The sequence below is a fragment of the Bos mutus genome, chromosome 26, assembly GCF_027580195.1.
Source record: "Bos mutus isolate GX-2022 chromosome 26, NWIPB_WYAK_1.1, whole genome shotgun sequence".
Lineage (NCBI taxonomy): Eukaryota > Metazoa > Chordata > Mammalia > Artiodactyla > Bovidae > Bos > Bos mutus.
The window spans coordinates 27109915-27128760 of record NC_091642.1 but is presented as its reverse complement, the minus strand read 5'-3'; the positions used below and the strand labels follow the sequence as shown (position 1 = coordinate 27128760).

The following is an 18846-nucleotide window of genomic DNA, read 5'->3' as shown; positions in this document are numbered from 1 at the left end:
GAGAAGATCACCAGGATTAGCATGTAATATAAAACAGTTAATAGTATCTAAACAGTCTAAAACTATCTTCTTTCTCTAGTGCTGTTTTTTTTCCCAAACTGCTCTTTGGAAATTTGAATATTTATTAACCAAATATTTAATACTACTGTGTCTTAGTTCTCCCATCTGTAATCCTCAGCTCCCAACACCCCTTTCTGTGGTTCTGCTTTGTGACGTTGTTCTGAGATTTTTGCAGATCACTGTTTCTGTCTTGCCAGGTGCTCACTTTTAGGTTTCAGAAGCGTTGAACACTACAGGAAGGCTGCAAGGAGGCGGAGAAAGAGCCTACATCTTTCTGTTGCCTGTGGCTCCCTGTCGCTTTGCTGTTACTTTGACCATCATCCTAGTGGAACGTCTCACCCCAGCAATAGCTGTCCCAGATTCAGTTTGTAGTTTTTCTAACACTCACAGAGCTAGTCTTATCATAACCCTTACAAACACCAGCTCTGATTGGCTAGTCCTTTCTTCCTCAAAAGGTACCCTGGTCTCACAAGATCCCTCTTCCAAGTTCAGAGACTCAGCAGCAGCTGAGCACCACTCTGTCCTCAGGGATCTGAGTTTCAGCTTTGCAGAATCTTTTCCTCCACGTTGCTGAGTTTGTGTCATTGCCATCTCTTTCTTTGGTGCCTGTGATTCGTGAAGATAAAAACATAGTGATTTTTAAGTGATCATCACTGATTTTTGAAAACTTTACCTATTGAAATTATAGCTCCTTTAAAATAACATCTGAGTGTTTGTTATTTCATTCTTGTTTTTATTAACATTTGTTTAGTTAAAATTTTGTCTAAAATTTTTATGCTTTTAGGTAGTAGATGTGATTGTTTCTTTTTAACACCTTATTTGCATTATGTTTGTTTAAAGTATGGTTTTGCACACATCAATTTATTTCAGTTTTGAATTTTAGAGTTCTCTCAAACCAGATTGTGATGAATATTTTCAATCAGTAATGTAAGAGGCACTGTATTTTCTAATGTAAAATTTATTTAGTATTTATATTAAACCAAATGGTACTATCACTGACTTAATCAGTATATCCAAGGCAATGGAATAATGAAATTTGTTGCTACAAAGAACCTTAGAGATTATCTAGTATTAATTATTTTTCTTCTTTCATGCCATTCTATTAACAAGTGAAAGATACGTCTTTAAAATCTCTCCTGCCATGGGTAGAGGCATGCAAAAGAAGGACGACTTTTTAACTCTCCTCACAATATCCTCGGTCTCTTACCACTGCTTGTATTTTATAGTGTCCTTTTCAAGGACAGTTGCTCTGCTCTCTTTCTTCCCAAAGTGTTACATTAAAATGGTGAGAGAAGGACATTTCTCACTGACTTATTTCCTGACTTGGGGGAGGGTGAGTTCCATGTATTATTTTTTCAACTAAAGTGTCTTTCGTAGATAAACTTAATGCCATGTTTCACCCAGTTATGATAGACCTTCAGCTTTTGAACATTTCTGAGACTGGGACAAGTCCCGATTTATTGTTTGATGCCTTCACATTGTTCGCCAGGCGGCAGTTGTGGTATGTGTCATCGTGCATTGTGAATGTAGTTGTATCTCCGGTATTATACAGTTGCAGCCCGTTGATGTTTCAATCAGTAAACCATTTAAGAATGTTGTGAAGAAAGAATGTGAGTCCTGGTTGTCATCTAAAAGCTTCTTTTAGCATCTGTGATAAGATGAAGAGAATATCAGCATTATGATTTCAAAATAGGAGGTAGTTGGCTTCAAAGAAAATTTTCGAGACAGTAGTAGAGGAATACTTTTTAAAGAAATGCTGTATCACCAAAGCTTTTCATGGCCAGAGAATAATATTGTGTGAAAACACAGACATTAGATAGTTCTGAGTGAAAAAGTGACTCAGAAGAGTTAAGTGTGAAGAAGTGTTTTATTTTTCCTGTATTTACAAAGATAATATACAATAGCAATTTTTCTCTAGCTCTATCCAAAAGAGCTCTTAAAAAGGAATAATGTGAAAATTCTAAATGACAAACTTCTGTCATAGTTTATCAGCAGTTTTTCTTTCTTTGCAGAACATAAGATAATGGGTTTCCCTGGTAGCTCAGTCAGTAAAGAATCCGCGTGCAGTGCAGGAGACCAGCTTTCAATCCCTGGGTGGGGAAGATCTCCTGGAGAAGGAAGTGGCTACCCACTCCATATTCTTGCTTGGAAAATCCATGGACAGAGGAGCCTGGTGGGCTAAAGTCCCTGGGATCACAGAGAATCTGACATGACTTAGTGACTACACCACCATTCTCTGAACCCTAAACATTAGGGTTACTTTGTTAGTAATTAGCATTAATTTCTACCTCTGTTTTTACCTAAGGAGGGAAAATGAAGCAAAGTCTACTTAGGAGAATTCCCACATAGAGGCTTATACCTAGTTTAATTGTTCTTCCATCATCATCTCCAAGATTAGGTAATAGATCCCTAAGAAATATCCCATAGACTGATGTTTTAGTACCTTATTGCCTCTATAAAAATAATACATGTCCATTTAAAAATGTAAACAGTGTGAAAAATACAGAGAAAGTCAAAGGCACGTGAAACTGCCATCCCCCGATGATGTCTTTCCAAGTATTTCTTACATAACTGCTGCTGCTGCTAAGTCACTTCAGTCGTGTCTGACTCTGTGTGACCCCATGAACGGTAGCCCACCAGGCTCCCCCATCCCTGGGATTCTCCAGGCAAGAACACTGGAGTGGGTTGCCATTTCCTTCTCCAATGCATGAAAGTGAAAAGTGAAAGTGAAGTCACTCAGTCGTGTCCGACTCTTAGTGACCCCATGGACTGCAGCCTACCAGTCTCCTCCATCCATGGGATTTTCCAGGCCCTATGTAAAAATGTATGTGTAGTTTTTGTAAAATCGCATACCTTTCCTGTTTGCTGCTGCTGCAGCTGCTGAGTCGCCTCAGTCGTGTCCGACTCTGTGCGACCCCATAGACGGCAGCCCACCAGGCTCCCCCCATCCCTGCTATTTAGTAAGTTGCTTTCTTCCATTCAGCAATATATTGTGATTTTTGTTCTGTCTTAAGAAATATTAATTGATTAGTCAGTTAATTTTAATGGTTGCATAATTCTCCATTATAGAGGCATACTGAATGATTTAAGTAGGTTTTTGTTAATGGACATTTAGGCTGATTAAGTTTTCTTTATTATAAACAGTGCTTAGATGAATGTTTTCTGCATGTATATATATATTTATTTTATAAAATTTTCTCCTTATAAATTATTAAAATGGAATTGGACATTTATTTATTAAGACACTTATTACTAGCTTTTGAAAGTTTGCTGTTTTTTCTTATAAAATGATAGATTTGCTGAAGTGATGGTAACATGCATAATGTTGAAAATCTCCTTTAAAGACCTTTGTGTGTGTGCTCACTCAGTCTTGTCCAGCTCTGCAACTCCATGAACTGTCGCCCACGAGACTCCTCTGTCCATGTAATTTTTTAAAAAACCTAGTTAGTATTTTATGATTTGATTCCTAACTTTAAAATAATGATCTTGACTTCTACTACACATTTGGAAACCTTTCCTTTGTAATAAATGGAAATGAGAAGTTATTCAGTTAAAGAAAGAAAATGGAAAAGTTAAAGTACTAAAAACAATGAAAAATGATTAAACTGATGGAAATATAGGAAAACTGGGAAGGGTAATGATTAAGATAAAGTTTTAGAAACAGCCTGGATTTGAATCTCGATTCTGCCTCTTCTTCCTGACCTTGGGGAAGCATTTTAATCTAAGTTTATTTATCCTCCTTTAAAGCAGGAATGCTAATATATCATGGTATCATTTTGCGGATTAACTAATAATAGTAATAATTCGAGATAACATTTTCGAATCCTTTTTACTATGAATGGCAGGCAGTATATTAAATGTTTATATGTATTTTTTCCCTTGGCAAATATCTGTTATATTAATTCTCACAAACTTGTGAGTTGTAAGTACATTTTATTGATGAGGAAGCTAAGTCTAAGAGAAGGATTTTGTAAGTTGCCCAAACAACATAGTTATTAAGTGGCAGAATCAGAATTTGAACCCTAACAGTCTGATCCAGTAGAACCTGCAACTTGAAATTCTATCGGTATTAAGCACTTAGCATGTATCTGTTAATATTTATGTTTAGACTACCTTTAAAAAATAAGTATAACAGAGAATGAGAAAATAAGCCACTGACTGGGAGAAAATGTTTGCAAATGACATATCTGATAAAGCACTGTAATTCAAAATACATTAAGAATTCTTAAAACTCAACAGTTTGAAAACCTATGGTCTGATTAAAAAATTACCAAAAGATTTGGGCGTCTCACCAAAGAAGGTATTCAGATGGTCAGTAAGCATATGGAAAGATGCTCAACATCATCTGTCATTAGGGAGTTGTAAAGTTAAACAAGGGGATACCACTACACACGTATTAGAATGACAGAAACCTCCACCAGCACAACCAAGTGCTGGCAAGGGTGGGGAGCAACAGTTCAGTGCAGTCACTCGCTCGTGACCGACCCTGCGACCCCATGGACTGCAGCACGCCAGGCCTCCCTGTCCATCACCAGCTCCTGGAGTTTACTCTAACTCATGTCCACTGAGTCGGTGCTGCCATCCAACCATCTCATCCTCTGTCATCCCCTTCTCCTCCCACCTTCAGTCTTTCCCAGCATCAGGGTCTTTTCCAGTGAGTCAGTTCTTTGCATCACGTGGCCAAAGTATTGGAGTTTCAGCTTCAGCATCAGTCCTTCCAATGGATATTCAGGACTGATTCCCTTTAGGATGCACTGGTTGGATCTCCTTGCCATCCAAGGGACTCTCAAGAGTCTTCTCCAACAGTATAGTTCAAAAGCATCAACTTTTTGGTGCTCAAAAAAAAGTTGGACTTTATAGTCCAACTCTCACATCCATACATGACTACTGGAAAAACCACAGCTTTGACTAGATGGACCTTTGTTGGCAAAGTGATATCTCTGCTTTTTAATATGCTGTCTAGGTTGGTCATAACTTTTCTTCCAAGGAGCAAGCATGGCTGCAGTCTCCATCTGCAGTTATTTTGGAGCCCCCAAAATAAAGTCTCACTGTTTCCACTGTTTCCCACTTTAGAAGACAGTTTGTCAGTATCTTGCAAAACTACACATACTTTTACCATATGATCCAGTAATTCTGCTCCTTCGTACTTACTCAGAGAAGTTGAAAACTTAAATCCACACAAAAAGCTGCATGCAGATGTTTATAGCAGCTTTATCCATCATTGCTAAAACCGGGAAACAACCAACATGCTTTCAGTTGCTGAATGAATAAACATGCCTGCTGCATCTGTGTATCCAACTATTATTTAGCACTAAAAAGAAATTAGGTATCAAACCATGAAAAGATGTGGAGGAATCTTAAATGCATGTTACTCAGTGAAAGAAGCCAATCTGAAAAGGCTACATACTGTATGAAAAACAGAAGACTATGGAGACAGTAAAAAGATCAGGGAAGGGGTTAGGAGAAAGAGTGGGATGAATAGGCAGAGCATAGAGATTTTTAGGGCAGTGAAACTATTCTGTGTGATATTAACATGGTGGATACATATCATGTATTTTGTCCAAACCCATAGAAGGCACACCAGGCGTTCATGCTAATGTAAACAGTGCACTTCAGGTAATGATGATGTGTCAATACAGATTGCTCAGCTTTAACAGATGTACCACTCTGGTGCAGAATGTTGGTAGTGGGGAAGGCTGTGCATGAATAGGGAAGAGGTGTATGTGGCAACTCTTTGTACTTTCTGCTACGTTATATCTAGTTTGTGTACATTATATCTACTACTGTGGACAAGAATCCCTTAGAAGAAATGGAGTAACCGTCATAGTCAACAAAAGAGTCACAATGCAGTACTTGGATGCAGTCTCAAAAATGACAGAATGATCTCTGTTCATTTCCAAGGCAAACCATTCAGTATCACAGTAATCCAAGTCTGTGCCCTAACCAGCAATGCTGAAGAAGCTGAACGGTTCTTTGAAGACCTTCAAGACCTTCTAGGACTAACACCCAAAAAAGATGTCCTTTTCATTATAGGGGACTGGAATGCAAAGTAGGAAGTCAAGAAATACCTGGAGTAACAGGCAAACTTGGCCTTGGAGTACAGAATGAGGCAGGGCAAAGGCTAAAAGAGTTTTGCCAAGAGAACGCACTGGTCATAGCAAACACCCTCTTCCAACAACACAAGAGAAGACTCTACACATGGACATCACCAGATGGTCGATACTGAAATCAGATTGATTATATTCTTTGCAGCCAAAGATGGAGAAGTTCTATACAGTCGGTGAAAACAAGACCAGGAGCTGACTGTGGCACAGACCATGAACTGTTTATTGCCAAATTCAGACTTAAATTGAAGAAAGTAGGGAAAACCACTAGGCCATTCAGGTATGACCTAAATCAAATCCCTTACGATTATACAGTGGAAGTGAGAAGTAGACTCAAGGAATTAGATCTGATAGAGTGCCTGAAGAACTGTGGACCAAAGATTCGTGACATTGTACAGGAGGCAGGGATCAAGACCATCCCTAAGGAAAAGAAATGCAAAAAGGCAAAATGGTTGTCTGAGGAGGCCTTACAAATAGCTGTGAATAGAAGAGAAGCAAAAGGCAAAGGAGAAAGGAAAGATATACCCATTTGAATGCAGAGTTCCAAAGAATAGCAAGGAAAGATAAGAAAGCCTTCCTCAGCAATCAATGCAAAGAAATAGAGGAAGACAATAGAATGGGATAGAGATCTCTACAGGAAAATTAGAGATACCAAGGGAACAGTTCATGCAAAGATGGGCACAATAAAGGGCAGAAATGGTATGGACCTAACAGAAGCAGAAGGTATTAAGAAGAGGTGGCAAGAATACACAGAAGAACTGTACAAAAAACATCTTCACAACCCATATAATCACGATGGTGTGATCACTCACCTAGAGCCAGACATCCTGGAATGTGAAGTCAAGTGGACCTGAGAAAGTATCACTACAAACAAAGCTCATGGAGTTGTTGGAATTCCAGTTCAGCTATTTCAAATCCTGAAAGATGATGCTGTGAAAGTGCTGCACTCAATATGCCAGCACATTTGGAAAACTCAGCAGTGGCCACAGGACTGGAAAAGGTCAGTTTTCATTCCAATCCCAAAGAAAGTCAGTGCCAAAGAATGCTCAAACTACTGCACAAGTGCACTCATCTCACATGCTAGTAAAGTAGTGCTCAAAATTCTCCAAGCCAGGCTTTAACAGTACATGAACCATGAACTAACAGATGTTCAAGCTGGTTTTAGAAAAGGCAGAGGAACCAGAGATCAAATTGCCAACATCCGTTGGATCATCGAAAAAGCAAGAGAGTTCTAGGAAAACATCTATTTTTACTTTATTGACTACGCCAAAGCCTTTGACTATGTGGACCACAAGAAACTCCGGAAAATTCTGAAAGAGATGGGAATACCAGACCACCTGACCTGCCTCTTGAGAAATCTGTATGCAGGTCAGGGAGCATCAGTTAGAACTGAACATGGAACAACTTGTTCCAAATAAGGCAAGTAGTACATCAAGGCTGTATATTGTCACCCTACTTATTTAACTTGTATGCAGAGTACATCATGAGAAACGCTGGGCTGGAGGAAGCACAGGCTGGAATAAAGATTGCTGGGAGAAATATCAATAACCTCAGATATGCAGATGACACCACCCTTATGGCAGAAAGTGAAGAAGAACTAAAGAGCCTCTTGATGAAAGTGAAAGAGGAGAGTGAAAAAGTTGACTTTAAAACTCAGCATTCAGAAAACTAAGATCATGGCATCTGGTCTCATCACTTCATGGCAGTGGATGGGGAAACAGTGGAAACAGTGAGAGACTTTATTTTCTTGGGCTCCAAAATCACTGCAGATGGTGACTTCAGCCATGAAATTAAAAGAGTATTGCTCCTTGGAAGGAAAATTATGACCAACCTAGACAGCATATTAAAAAGCAGAGACATTACTTTGCCAACAAAGGTCCGTCTAGTCAAGGCTATGCTTTTTCCAGTGGTCATGTATGGATGTGAGAGTAGGAGTATGAAGAATGTTGAGCGCCGAAGAATTGATGCTTTTGAACTGTGCTGTTGGAGAAGACTCTTGAGAGTGCCTTGGACAGCAAGGAGATCCAACCAGTCCATCCTAAAGGAAATCAGTCCTGAATATTCATTTGAAGGACTAATGCCAAAACTGAAGCTCCAATACTTTGGCCACCTGCTGTGAAGAACTGAGTCATTTGAAAAGACCCTGACGCTGGGAAAGATTGAGGGCGGGAGAAGGGGACGACAGAGGATGAGATGATTGGATGGCATCACCGACTTAATGGACACGAGTTTGAGTGAACTCCAGGAGTTGGTGATGGACAGGGAGGCCTGGCGTGCTGTAGTCCATGGGGTCACAGAGAGTCAGACATGAATGAGCGACTGAACTGAACTGCACTGTACCTTCTGCTTAGATTTGCTGTGAACTGAAAAGAAAAAATAAAGTTTATTAAAAAAATAATAATATTTATAAATCAAGTATGCATTGTAATTGTGGACATAATGATACTTTTGTTTTTAGGCTCAGAATAAAGAGACCAATGTTTTAGCTGCTGCAAAGGTGATTGACACCAAATCTGAAGAAGAACTTGAAGACTACATGGTTGAAATTGATATATTAGCATCTTGTGATCACCCTAATATAGTCAAGCTTCTAGATGCCTTCTATTATGAGAATAATCTTTGGGTAAGTATTTTGGTTAATCTGTAGGAATAGCCAAAATAAGTTAATCGTCCTGAAGAGATTTATAAGTTGTGTAGACCTTTTTTGGACTACCTCTTCTATTTAGTTACTTATGCTTCTTGAGTGAGAATTGACCCATTGATGAGAGGATGATTAACAACATAGCAACATATCCTTAGCTTCAACAGATGTTTAGATGTGTATTTTAGAACACCGTGTTTCATGATTATTTGACATTGGACTGAAATGTAGAAACTTGGTGAAGAATTTTAAATTTCCTGAATAATGAAATTAGATTCCTTTTTTGTTTTGAATTAATATTTTTTTCCAGTTGGAACTTCTTTCTTTCTCTCAAGTCTTTTTTTCCCCCCAGTTTTTTTATTTATTTATTTGTTTTTAATGTTAGTTTGATGTGTCTTATATAAGTTTCTTAATTTAAATTTAAGTATTTAAATTTTTTTTAAGTTTCTTTTGTTGTGGCCAGGTCTGTATGTAAAAATTTTATTCATTTTTAGAAAATGTTAGGCATAAATAAATATATAAATAAAATGTTAATATTTATAATAACCAGTCAGTCACTTGCTCTGCACCAATACTAATTTAATCAAGAGGACTTTTTAAAATGGAGTTTTAGTTTGTCTCCTTAAAGGAATAAGCAAAGTATTACAAAAGAAGAGTAGATAGTGTAAGCTGTACCTGGCTGCAAATCAAAAGACCTTTCCTTTTTTATTTTGGTGATACTAGGCAGGAGCTTGGATAAATCAGTTAATCTTTATCAGTCTGTTTACTCCACTGTAGGATAATAATGATCTGTCTCCCAAATTATTTTTCATATGATATAATGAATTTGAAAAACAACTTATTGTAAAATAAGCTCCTGTGAAAAATAAAGTGTTGTTCTATAGAGGAGAAAAAACTATGAATCTATACAATTTGTTAAGCTCTGTAATTATAAGCAACAGCTAGACAACTATGAGGGACAGTGGGAGGGAGAGAGAGACATGAATTAATTGAAGAATCATAAAAATACAAAATGAAAACTGTGATGAGGATTAAGAAGGAAAAATGCATGGTGCTATGTACCAGGGAGGTTTGGGAAGGCATCCAGTAGGATGTGATAAGTGAGCTAGTATCTGAAGCTTTTGTGTGTGTTTTCCCCAAGTTTCTAGAAAACTAAAAGCAATCTTTCAGGATGTGTTCCTGTTAGTAAAGTTAAAAAATATTCTTGTTCATTTAACTCACAATAGTTACCTTAAGAAAGGAGAGTATAAAGTCTTTGAGTGGTGAGGGCGTGGATGTATAATATGGCCCTTAATAAACATTCTGTACCAGGTAACTTTAGAGAACCTGGGACACTACAAGTTGTGATGAACAAAAATGCGCATACTTCCACAGTGTGTTCCCTTTGTACTTTCTCAAATGTACAGCAAGACTTGTGACTCTTTTTACAAAGGAAGTCTTCATGGTTGTTAGCATAATATTGTTTATGTAACTTAGGTTATTTGATAGCTCTCTATTTATATTTTTTGCTAGCTTGAAGGAAAAATACTCAGAATCAGTGTGGTATTAGACATGTGCTTTTTATTTGCCTGCAGATCCTCATTGAATTTTGTGCTGGTGGAGCAGTAGATGCTGTGATGCTTGGTAAATGCCTTTTTGTTCCTTACATTTATATCTTAAATTATACTTTTAAAAAAGTCAGTGGATTTCAAACATTTATACATGTGTATTTATCTTATTGTTGAGTAACATTCAGTAAGTTAAATCAGCCTAATTATTTTTGTATTCTTAGATGACCATGATAAAATTTTAAAATTAAATGTTGTTGCTTCCTGACCTGCATATAGGTTTCTCAAGTGGCAGTTCAGGTGGTCCGGTAGTCCCATCTCTTTTAGAATTTTCCACAATTTATTGTGATCCACACAGTCAAAGGCTTTGGCGTAGTCAATAAAGCAAAAATAGATGTTTTCCTGGAACTCTTTTGCTTTTTCGAGGATCCAGCGGATGTTGGCAATTTGATCTTTGGTTCCTCTGCCTTTTCTAAAACCAGCTTGAACATGTGGAAGTTCATGGTTCATGTATTGCTGAAGCCTGGCTTGGAGAATTTTGAGCATTACTTTACTAGCGTGTGAGATGAGTGCACTTGTGCAGTAGTTTGAGCATTCTTTGGCACTGCCTTTCTTTGGGATTGGAATGAAAACTGACCTTTTCCAGTCCTGTGGCCACTGCTGACTTTTCCAAATTTGCTGGTATATTGAGTGCAGCACTTTCACAGCATCATCTTTCAGGATTTGGAATAGCTCAACTGGAATTCCATCACCTCCACTAGCTTTGTTCGTAGTGATGCTTTCTAAGGCCCACTTGACTTCACATTCCAGGATGACCTGCCTCTTGAAAAACCTATATGCAGGTCAGGAAGCAACAGTTAGAACTGGACATGGAACAACAGACTGGTTCCAAATAGTAAAAGGAGTTCGTCAAGGCTGTATATTGTCACCCTGTTTATTTAACTTATATGCAAAGTACATCATGAGAAACGCTGGGCTGGAGGAAGCACAGGCTGGAATCAAGATTGCTGGGAGAAATATCAATAACCTTAGATATGCAGATGACACCACCCTTATGGCAGAAAGTGAAGAGGAACTAAAAAGCCTCTTGATGAAAGTGAAAGAGGAGAGTGAAAAGTTGGCTTAAAGCTCAGCATTCAGGAAATGAAGATCATGGCATCTGGTCCCATCACTTCATGGGAAATAGATGGGGAAACAGTGGAAACAGTGGCTGACTTTATTTTTCTGGGCTCCAAAATCACTGCAAATGGTGACTGCAGCCATGAAATTAAAAGACGCTTACTCCTTGGAAGGAAAGATATGACCTAGACAGCATATTAAAAAGCAGAGACACTGCCAACAAAGGTCTGTCTAGTCAAGGCTATGGTTTTTCCAGTGGTCATGTATGCATGTGAGAGTTGGACTGTGAAGAAAGCTGAGTGCTGAAGAATTGATGCTTTTGAACTGTGGTGTTGGAGAAGACTCTTGAGAGTCCCTTGGACTGCAAGGAGATCCAACCAGTCCATCCTAAAGGAGATCAGTCCTGGATGTTCATTGGAAGGACTGATGCTGAAGCTGAAACTCCAATACTTTGGCCACCTCATGTGAAGAGTTTACTCATTGGAAAAAACTCTGATGCTGGGAGGGATTGGGGGCAGGAGGAGAAGGGGACAACAGAGGATGAGATGGCTGGATGGTATCACCGACTCAATGGACATGGGTTTGGGTGAACTCCGGGAGTTGGTGATGGACAGGGACGCCTGGTGTGCTGCGATTCATGGGGTCACAAAGAGTCGGACATGACTGAGCGACGGAACTGAACTGAACTGATAATATGTGAAGAAACTAATATTTGTGTTATACTTTTTAAAAAGTCATTTCATTGTATATAATCTTCAACAGTGACAGTAAAGGTATTAAAGGTATATAACCTGCTGATACACTTTCACTGTACAAAAATGATTATTTTTTTACTTTTTCGTTGCAGAGCTTGAGAGACCATTAACTGAGTCCCAAATACAAGTAGTTTGTAAGCAGACTTTAGAGGCTTTGAACTACTTACATGATAATAAGATCATCCACAGAGATCTAAAGGCTGGCAACATTCTTTTTACCTTAGATGGAGATATTAAGTTGGGTAAGTTTATTCTTTTAGATAAAGCATTTGGTTTTATGCTGTGAGGTTTTTCCCTATATGTCTGTTACTTAATATTGTTCTGTTAGGACTCAAATATTAATATGTGAAACAAAGAGAAGTACGTTAAAATATGTAAAACATGAGAATTACTTCATGTTAATTTTTTAAATTGGGGCTTCCCAGGTGGTGCATTGGTAAAGAATCTGCCTGCCAAACAGGAGATGTGGGTTTGATCCCTGAGTTGGGAAGATCCCCTGGAGAAGGAAATGGCAACCCACTCCAATATTCTTGCCTGGGAAGTCCCATGGACAGAGGAGCCTGGTGAGCTGCAGTCCATGGGGTCGCAAAGAATCAGACACGACTTAGTGGCTAATCGCTAAGCAGCGATTTTTAAAATACTTCTTGGAGGGAATTCCCTTGCAATCCAGTGGTTAAGACTTGGTGCTTTTACTGCCAATGGCCTGGGAACTAAGATCCCGCAAGACTGAGGTGAGGCTAAAAAAAAAAAACTTGGGCAAATAGTTATTCATTAACTCCCAGAATTTCTAAGTATAGGCACCTAATATAAAGACTCTTTAAACAATAGGAAAGGATGGATTGTTATTTTTAAAAAGACACACTTTTAAAAGACTGCCTAATAATTTTTCCCTTAAATTTTTATATGTAGAATTAATATTTATAAATACAATACATTTAGAAAATGACACATTATGTGAAACCATTTAGTTTTGTCTTCATTTCCAAAACTCATATCTAGTTGTTTTCTTTTTCCGTCTTTAGTTTTATATTCTATTTTGTAGATACGGTATCTTGGCTAAGCTCACAAAGTAACTAAGTGTAAAAAAGATGCTAAATTAAGTATAAGATTGAAAATAGTTTTTTTTTTTTTTGCACTGAGGGAATAAATGATAATTTCATAAGGAGGAATAGATACAGACTTTAGATGGGAAATTAATGAATTTCATATATATATACATACAGATAGAAGATACAGTCCTTTTTAAGTATCCCCAAGGTATGAATTCCGAGAAGGCAATGGCACCGCACTCCAGTACTCTTGCCTGGGAAATCCCATGGACAGAGGGGCCTGGTAGGCTGCAGTCCATGGGGTCACTAAGAGTCGGACACGACTGAGCGACTTCACTTTCATTTTTCACTTTCATGTATTGGAGAAGGAAATGGCAACCCACTCCAGTGTTCTTGCCTGGAGAATCCCAGCGACAGAGGAACCTGGTGGGCTTCCGTCTATGGAGTCGCACAGAGTCAGACACGACTGACGCGACTTAGCGGCAGTAGTAGCAGCAAGATATGAATTAAGAAAAAACCTCTGGTGATGAAGCCTGAATTTGAGTATTTTGGACAGATATTAAAAGGACAAAATATACCCAAAGGCCATGCTGATACCAGTGATCATAGTTCACTTTACTTTGTCATGACCTCTAAGCAGGTATACTTTGATATACTGCTGCTGCTGCTAAGTCGCTTCAGTCGTGTCCAACTCTGTGCGACCCCATAGAGGGCAGCCCACAAGGCTCCCCCGTCCCTGGGATTCTCGAGGCAAGAACACTGGAGTGGGTTGCCATTTCCTTCTCCAGTGCATGAAAGTGAAAAGTGATAGTGAAGTTGCTCAGTCGTGTCCAACTCTTCACGACCCCATGGACCCACCAGGCTCCTCCGTCAATGGGATTTTCCAGGCAAGGGTACTGGAGTGGGGTGCCATCGCTTTCTCCTTTGATATAGTACTAAATTTTAACTTTTTTTTTGAGAAATACATACAGATACAGGAAACCACATTAAGAGTTGTGTAGCTTATTGACTTGTAGCTCTGTACGCAATAGCTTTGTAATCACCACTTAGATAAAGAAATGGAAGTATGTCAGGCACCTTAGGAGCTGCATCATGTGCCTCATCTCAAGTCACTGTCCTCTTCTCCACAGGTAACCTGTATTACTAACTTTATAGTAATCACTTCCCTGTGTTTCTTCATGGCTCTATCACCCAGTGTTCATCTCTAGACCTTAGAGTTTAGACTTGTCCATGTTTAAAACCTGCTTTTTCTTTGAAGTCTCTTTTGATTTATGGGTCATACCCCCCTCCCCACCATTCCTTTCTTCTCTTTATGTTTTATCTATGGCATGCGTTTTCATGGCATGCTTTCTCAAAGAAATAAAATTTTAGTATTACCATGGTTGTGACCCTCCAAAGGCCCACTGATAGTACATGAACAGATATACAGTATATCTGTGACATTAAAATTTCACGAGGAGAGAGGATCGGAGAAAAATGTCTAAAAAGGCTCTTTAGGAGAGGTGAAAAAAGAAGTTGAGAAACTCTCTTCTGTGGGACCTGAGCTATTAGACCTGTAGTTTCTCTTATCTTGCATTTTGCTGGCTGCATACTCTTGATGCCTTAAGTAATTTCCTCTCTGTATTTCCCTCAGTTTGCAGATAAATCCAAAGACTTTTTGGCAAGAATCTGTGTGGTTTTGTATTCTTTCATTTAGTAGGACATGGTATTTTAAGACCACAGTCTGAATGTTAAGTATGCTTATAGTTTCTGGACTGGCCTTCATTCTAGGCCCTTCCAAAGGACAGAGCGACGCTCTCCTGAATTCCTACATATGTCCTATTCAAATTCATGTGTTAATGTTCTTCCTTTTTGAGGCTGAATAATGTTCTGTTATCAGCATATGTATGCACCACGTTTGACTTACTCATTCATCCATTGATGGACACTTTGGTTGCTTCCCCCTTTGGGCTTCTATGAATAATGCTGTTGTGAACATGGTGTACAATATCTGTTTTGAGTTCCTGCCTTCATTTCTTTTGGGCAGATACCCAGATTGTATGGTAATTCTGTGTTTAATTTTTTGAAGAACCATCGTACCATTTTCCACAGTGGTTGCACAAATTTACACTTCCAGAGCAATGCACAGGGGTTCCGATTTTTCTACCTCCTTACCAGCACTTGTTATTTTCTATATTTTTGATGATAACCGTCCTAATGGGTGTGAAGTGATAGTGGGTGTGAATTCGTTGTGTTTATTTGCTCTTGCATTCCTCCTAGTTTAGTCTTTGTTTCTAAAATGGTTTTTTATTTCTAATTTCTCTTGTGTTCTGTCACCTCATTCATGAGGTTTAAAATGCTGATATATGTTACTTTTTTATGTCTTATATCATATTTTAAAGTCTTATTGCTTGTTTTGAAATAGTATAATTTGGATCTATTTTTGGTACATGTTTTCTGTAAGTGTTCTAAAATCTTATTTGAATACAGCAGTATACTTTTGTATAAAATAATACATGCCATTAAAAATAACTATATTTTTGAAGATTTAGGATGCTGAAATAGTTTTGCGTTGGTTGACATTTAAAATAGTTGCACTTTATTTCATTAATTCATGCATACAGAATGTCTTCCATTTCTGTGACATTGTATTAAGTATACACAGATATTATAGAACCATAGTATCCTTAGGAGCCATATATACATTGCAATAACCACATTTTTATTATCAGATCACATTCTTGCAAATGGAGATAAATATGTAAATGCTATTTCAACAGGCCAACATATATCTGCCACATTACTGTAAGTAGAACTGTACAGTACTTATTAATGACCTTAATTTCCCCCTTGCACAAGAATGAAGGTGGCCTCTTGTCCCTCCTCAGGTTACCGCCTGCTCGTAAGAGTGCTCAGGGAGGTACGGCTGTTGGCGGTGGGCATTTGTGGTTTAGGTCTGGCTTTGGACCTCCTTTCCCAGTCATGTTCTGAGGGAAAAAAGTAAAAAGACTGCTAATGGGATCTCAAAAAACACTGAAATGGAGTAAATACTGAGTTGACTGTGTGCTTAATCGCTCAGCTGTGTGCAACTCTTTGTGACCCCATGGACTGTAGCCTGCTCCTCTGTCCATGGGGATTCTCCAGGCAAGAACACTGGCGTGGGTTGCCATGCCCTCCTCCAGGGGAATCTTCCCAACCCAGGGATCAAACCCAGGTCTCCCACATTGCAGGCCGATTCTTTACTGTCTGAGTCACCAGGGAAGCCCAAGAATACTGGAGTGGGTAGCCTATCCCTTCTCCAGGGTATCTTCCTGACCGAGGACTCGAACTGGGGTCTCCTGCATCACAGGCAGATTCTGTACCATCTGAGCTACCAGGGAAGCCCTCATAACACCATATTAGGAAGTGTAACATCATTCTGTAGGCAGTAGGCAGCTACCAGGGTGTTTTAAGCAGAACTACCTGGTCAAAAAAAGAAAAAAAACTATATAATAGATACAAATAATTAGAATACAGGGCAGGATTTCATGAGTTTTAAAAGTTCTACTGCCAAAGTATCACAGAGGTTAAAATTACATATATTATTAGTGATAGTAGCTGCCATTTATTGTGTGTATTCTGTGCCAGACCTTGGGGCATGAATACAAATACTAGATCTTTGGGATTTATTCAGTTTTGAGAATTGTGGCATGTCAGATGAAACTTTAGGAGTGAAATGTATATGGCATGAGGTAATTTATGCCGCAGTAGCAATTTTGTGTTGCTATTAATGATCAAGCTCTAAGCTGAAAAGGAGAAAAAACTGATAAAGTTACGATGTTGCTGTGCCCTATGATTTAAATCAGAAAACATCATTCCTGAGTTTTTTCTTTGTGATGTAATATTATGAGGAAATTAGCAAGACATATGCTGTCATTTGGGCTTCCCCGGTGGCTCAGCAGTGAAGAATCTGCCTGCGATGCAGAAGATGCAGGAGATGCAGGGTCGGGAAGATCCCCCGGAGAAGGGCATGGCAACACAGGCCAGTATTCCTGCCTGGAGACTCGCATGGACAGGGGAGCCTGACAGTCTACAGTCCACGGGATCCCAAAGAGTCAGACACAATTGAGCACGCAGGCATGCTGTCATTTAAGGCTTCTTTGGTGTAATTTCTGTCTTTCATACTAGAAAAACTGTCCTTCAATTTAATTGTAACATGTAGCACTACTGGACATTTATTTTGAAATGGACAGACTGGTCTGTTTTAAAATTACTATTTTTTTTGTCAGTTCTGAAGAATTTGTGATCTGAAGATGTATAAAGATGGTGGTATTAAGTGTATTAATGATGGAATCTTTTCTGTGGCAGTTTTTTTTTGTGGGGTGGGTGGAGATATGGTAGAAAGAGCGTGGTCAAAATTAGGGTGAGAGGGAAGTTACTTCTCTTTCCATTTTGTGTGCTGTGCTTTGTCACTCAGCTGTGTCCGATTCTTTACAACCCCATGGACTGTATAGCCTGTCGGGCTCCTCTGTCATAGGGATTCTCCAGGCAAGAATACTGGAGTGGGTTGTCACTCCAATTCTATTTTTCTTACCCTTTAATGACAGTGGTCTTATTAAAGACTTGATATGCTTCTCCCTTAAGTTGAATATAGCAAACTTTGCTTAAAAACTATCAGTAATACTTTTGTATGGTTATTTGTTTCAAGCGGATTTTGGAGTATCAGCTAAAAACACAAGGACAATTCAAAGGAGAGATTCCTTTATTGGCACACCCTATTGGTATGTATTCAGTTTTATGGATTTGCTGCATTAGTTATGTCAGCAGTTATTATATGTTAATTTTGTCCACGTTTGATTATACTGTCTGTCTTTTATGTGGTTTGTGATCACCATTTTAAGTTAAACATCTTAATTTTCAATTCTCTGTCTTCATAGGATGGCTCCTGAGGTAGTCATGTGTGAAACATCAAAGGACAGACCCTATGACTACAAAGCCGACGTTTGGTCCCTGGGTATCACTTTAATAGAAATGGCTGAGATAGAACCACCTCATCATGAATTAAATCCAATGAGAGTGCTGCTAAAAATAGCAAAATCTGAGCCCCCTACATTAGCACAGCCATCAAAATGGTAAAATATTCCTAAACAAAACTTTTTAAGAAGCAAAACTTGAAACTTTATTCTTCTAGCTTTCCAAGGGTATTTAAACTTAGGTACATGGTACGAAGGTTGTATGAAATAGAAAACTGATACTGGTGTGTTTTCGAGACTTAAGGATCATATAAATGTTTATAATTAACTTTCCCCATCAATTTGAAAATAGCAGTGATTGGAGTTCTACATGAAAAAGTATTTTCTGTGAGAAGCTAAGGCATATATGTGATCTGTATTTGTGGAGGTTAATATAATGGAAGGATTTTTATGATTTTTAGCTTTCTTATGAACATTTGACTGTATCTCAATGACTTAAGACTATAAGCCTACTTACATACATGTGACTTGTATTTATAAATGAGTGACTTATGGATATTCTCATGAACTAGTTTTATGTTGAGTTAATACTATTACATACATGATAGAACTTAACCATGGTTTCTCATAGTTTTGATTT

General features: G+C 38.4%; 1 protein-coding gene across 2 annotated transcripts in view; it reads left to right on the top strand.

The window, feature by feature from the left end:
- Positions 1–18846, top strand: part of SLK (STE20 like kinase) — a 62224-nt gene that overhangs the window by 15242 nt on the left and 28136 nt on the right. For both annotated transcript variants that reach the window (XM_005903707.3, XM_005903708.3), the window contains exons 2-6: positions 8623–8787; positions 10380–10428; positions 12319–12468; positions 17942–18014; positions 18171–18365. In XM_005903707.3, the coding sequence (XP_005903769.1) occupies positions 8623–8787; positions 10380–10428; positions 12319–12468; positions 17942–18014; positions 18171–18365 (632 nt within the window). The remainder of the gene's footprint in view (positions 1–8622; positions 8788–10379; positions 10429–12318; positions 12469–17941; positions 18015–18170; positions 18366–18846) is intronic.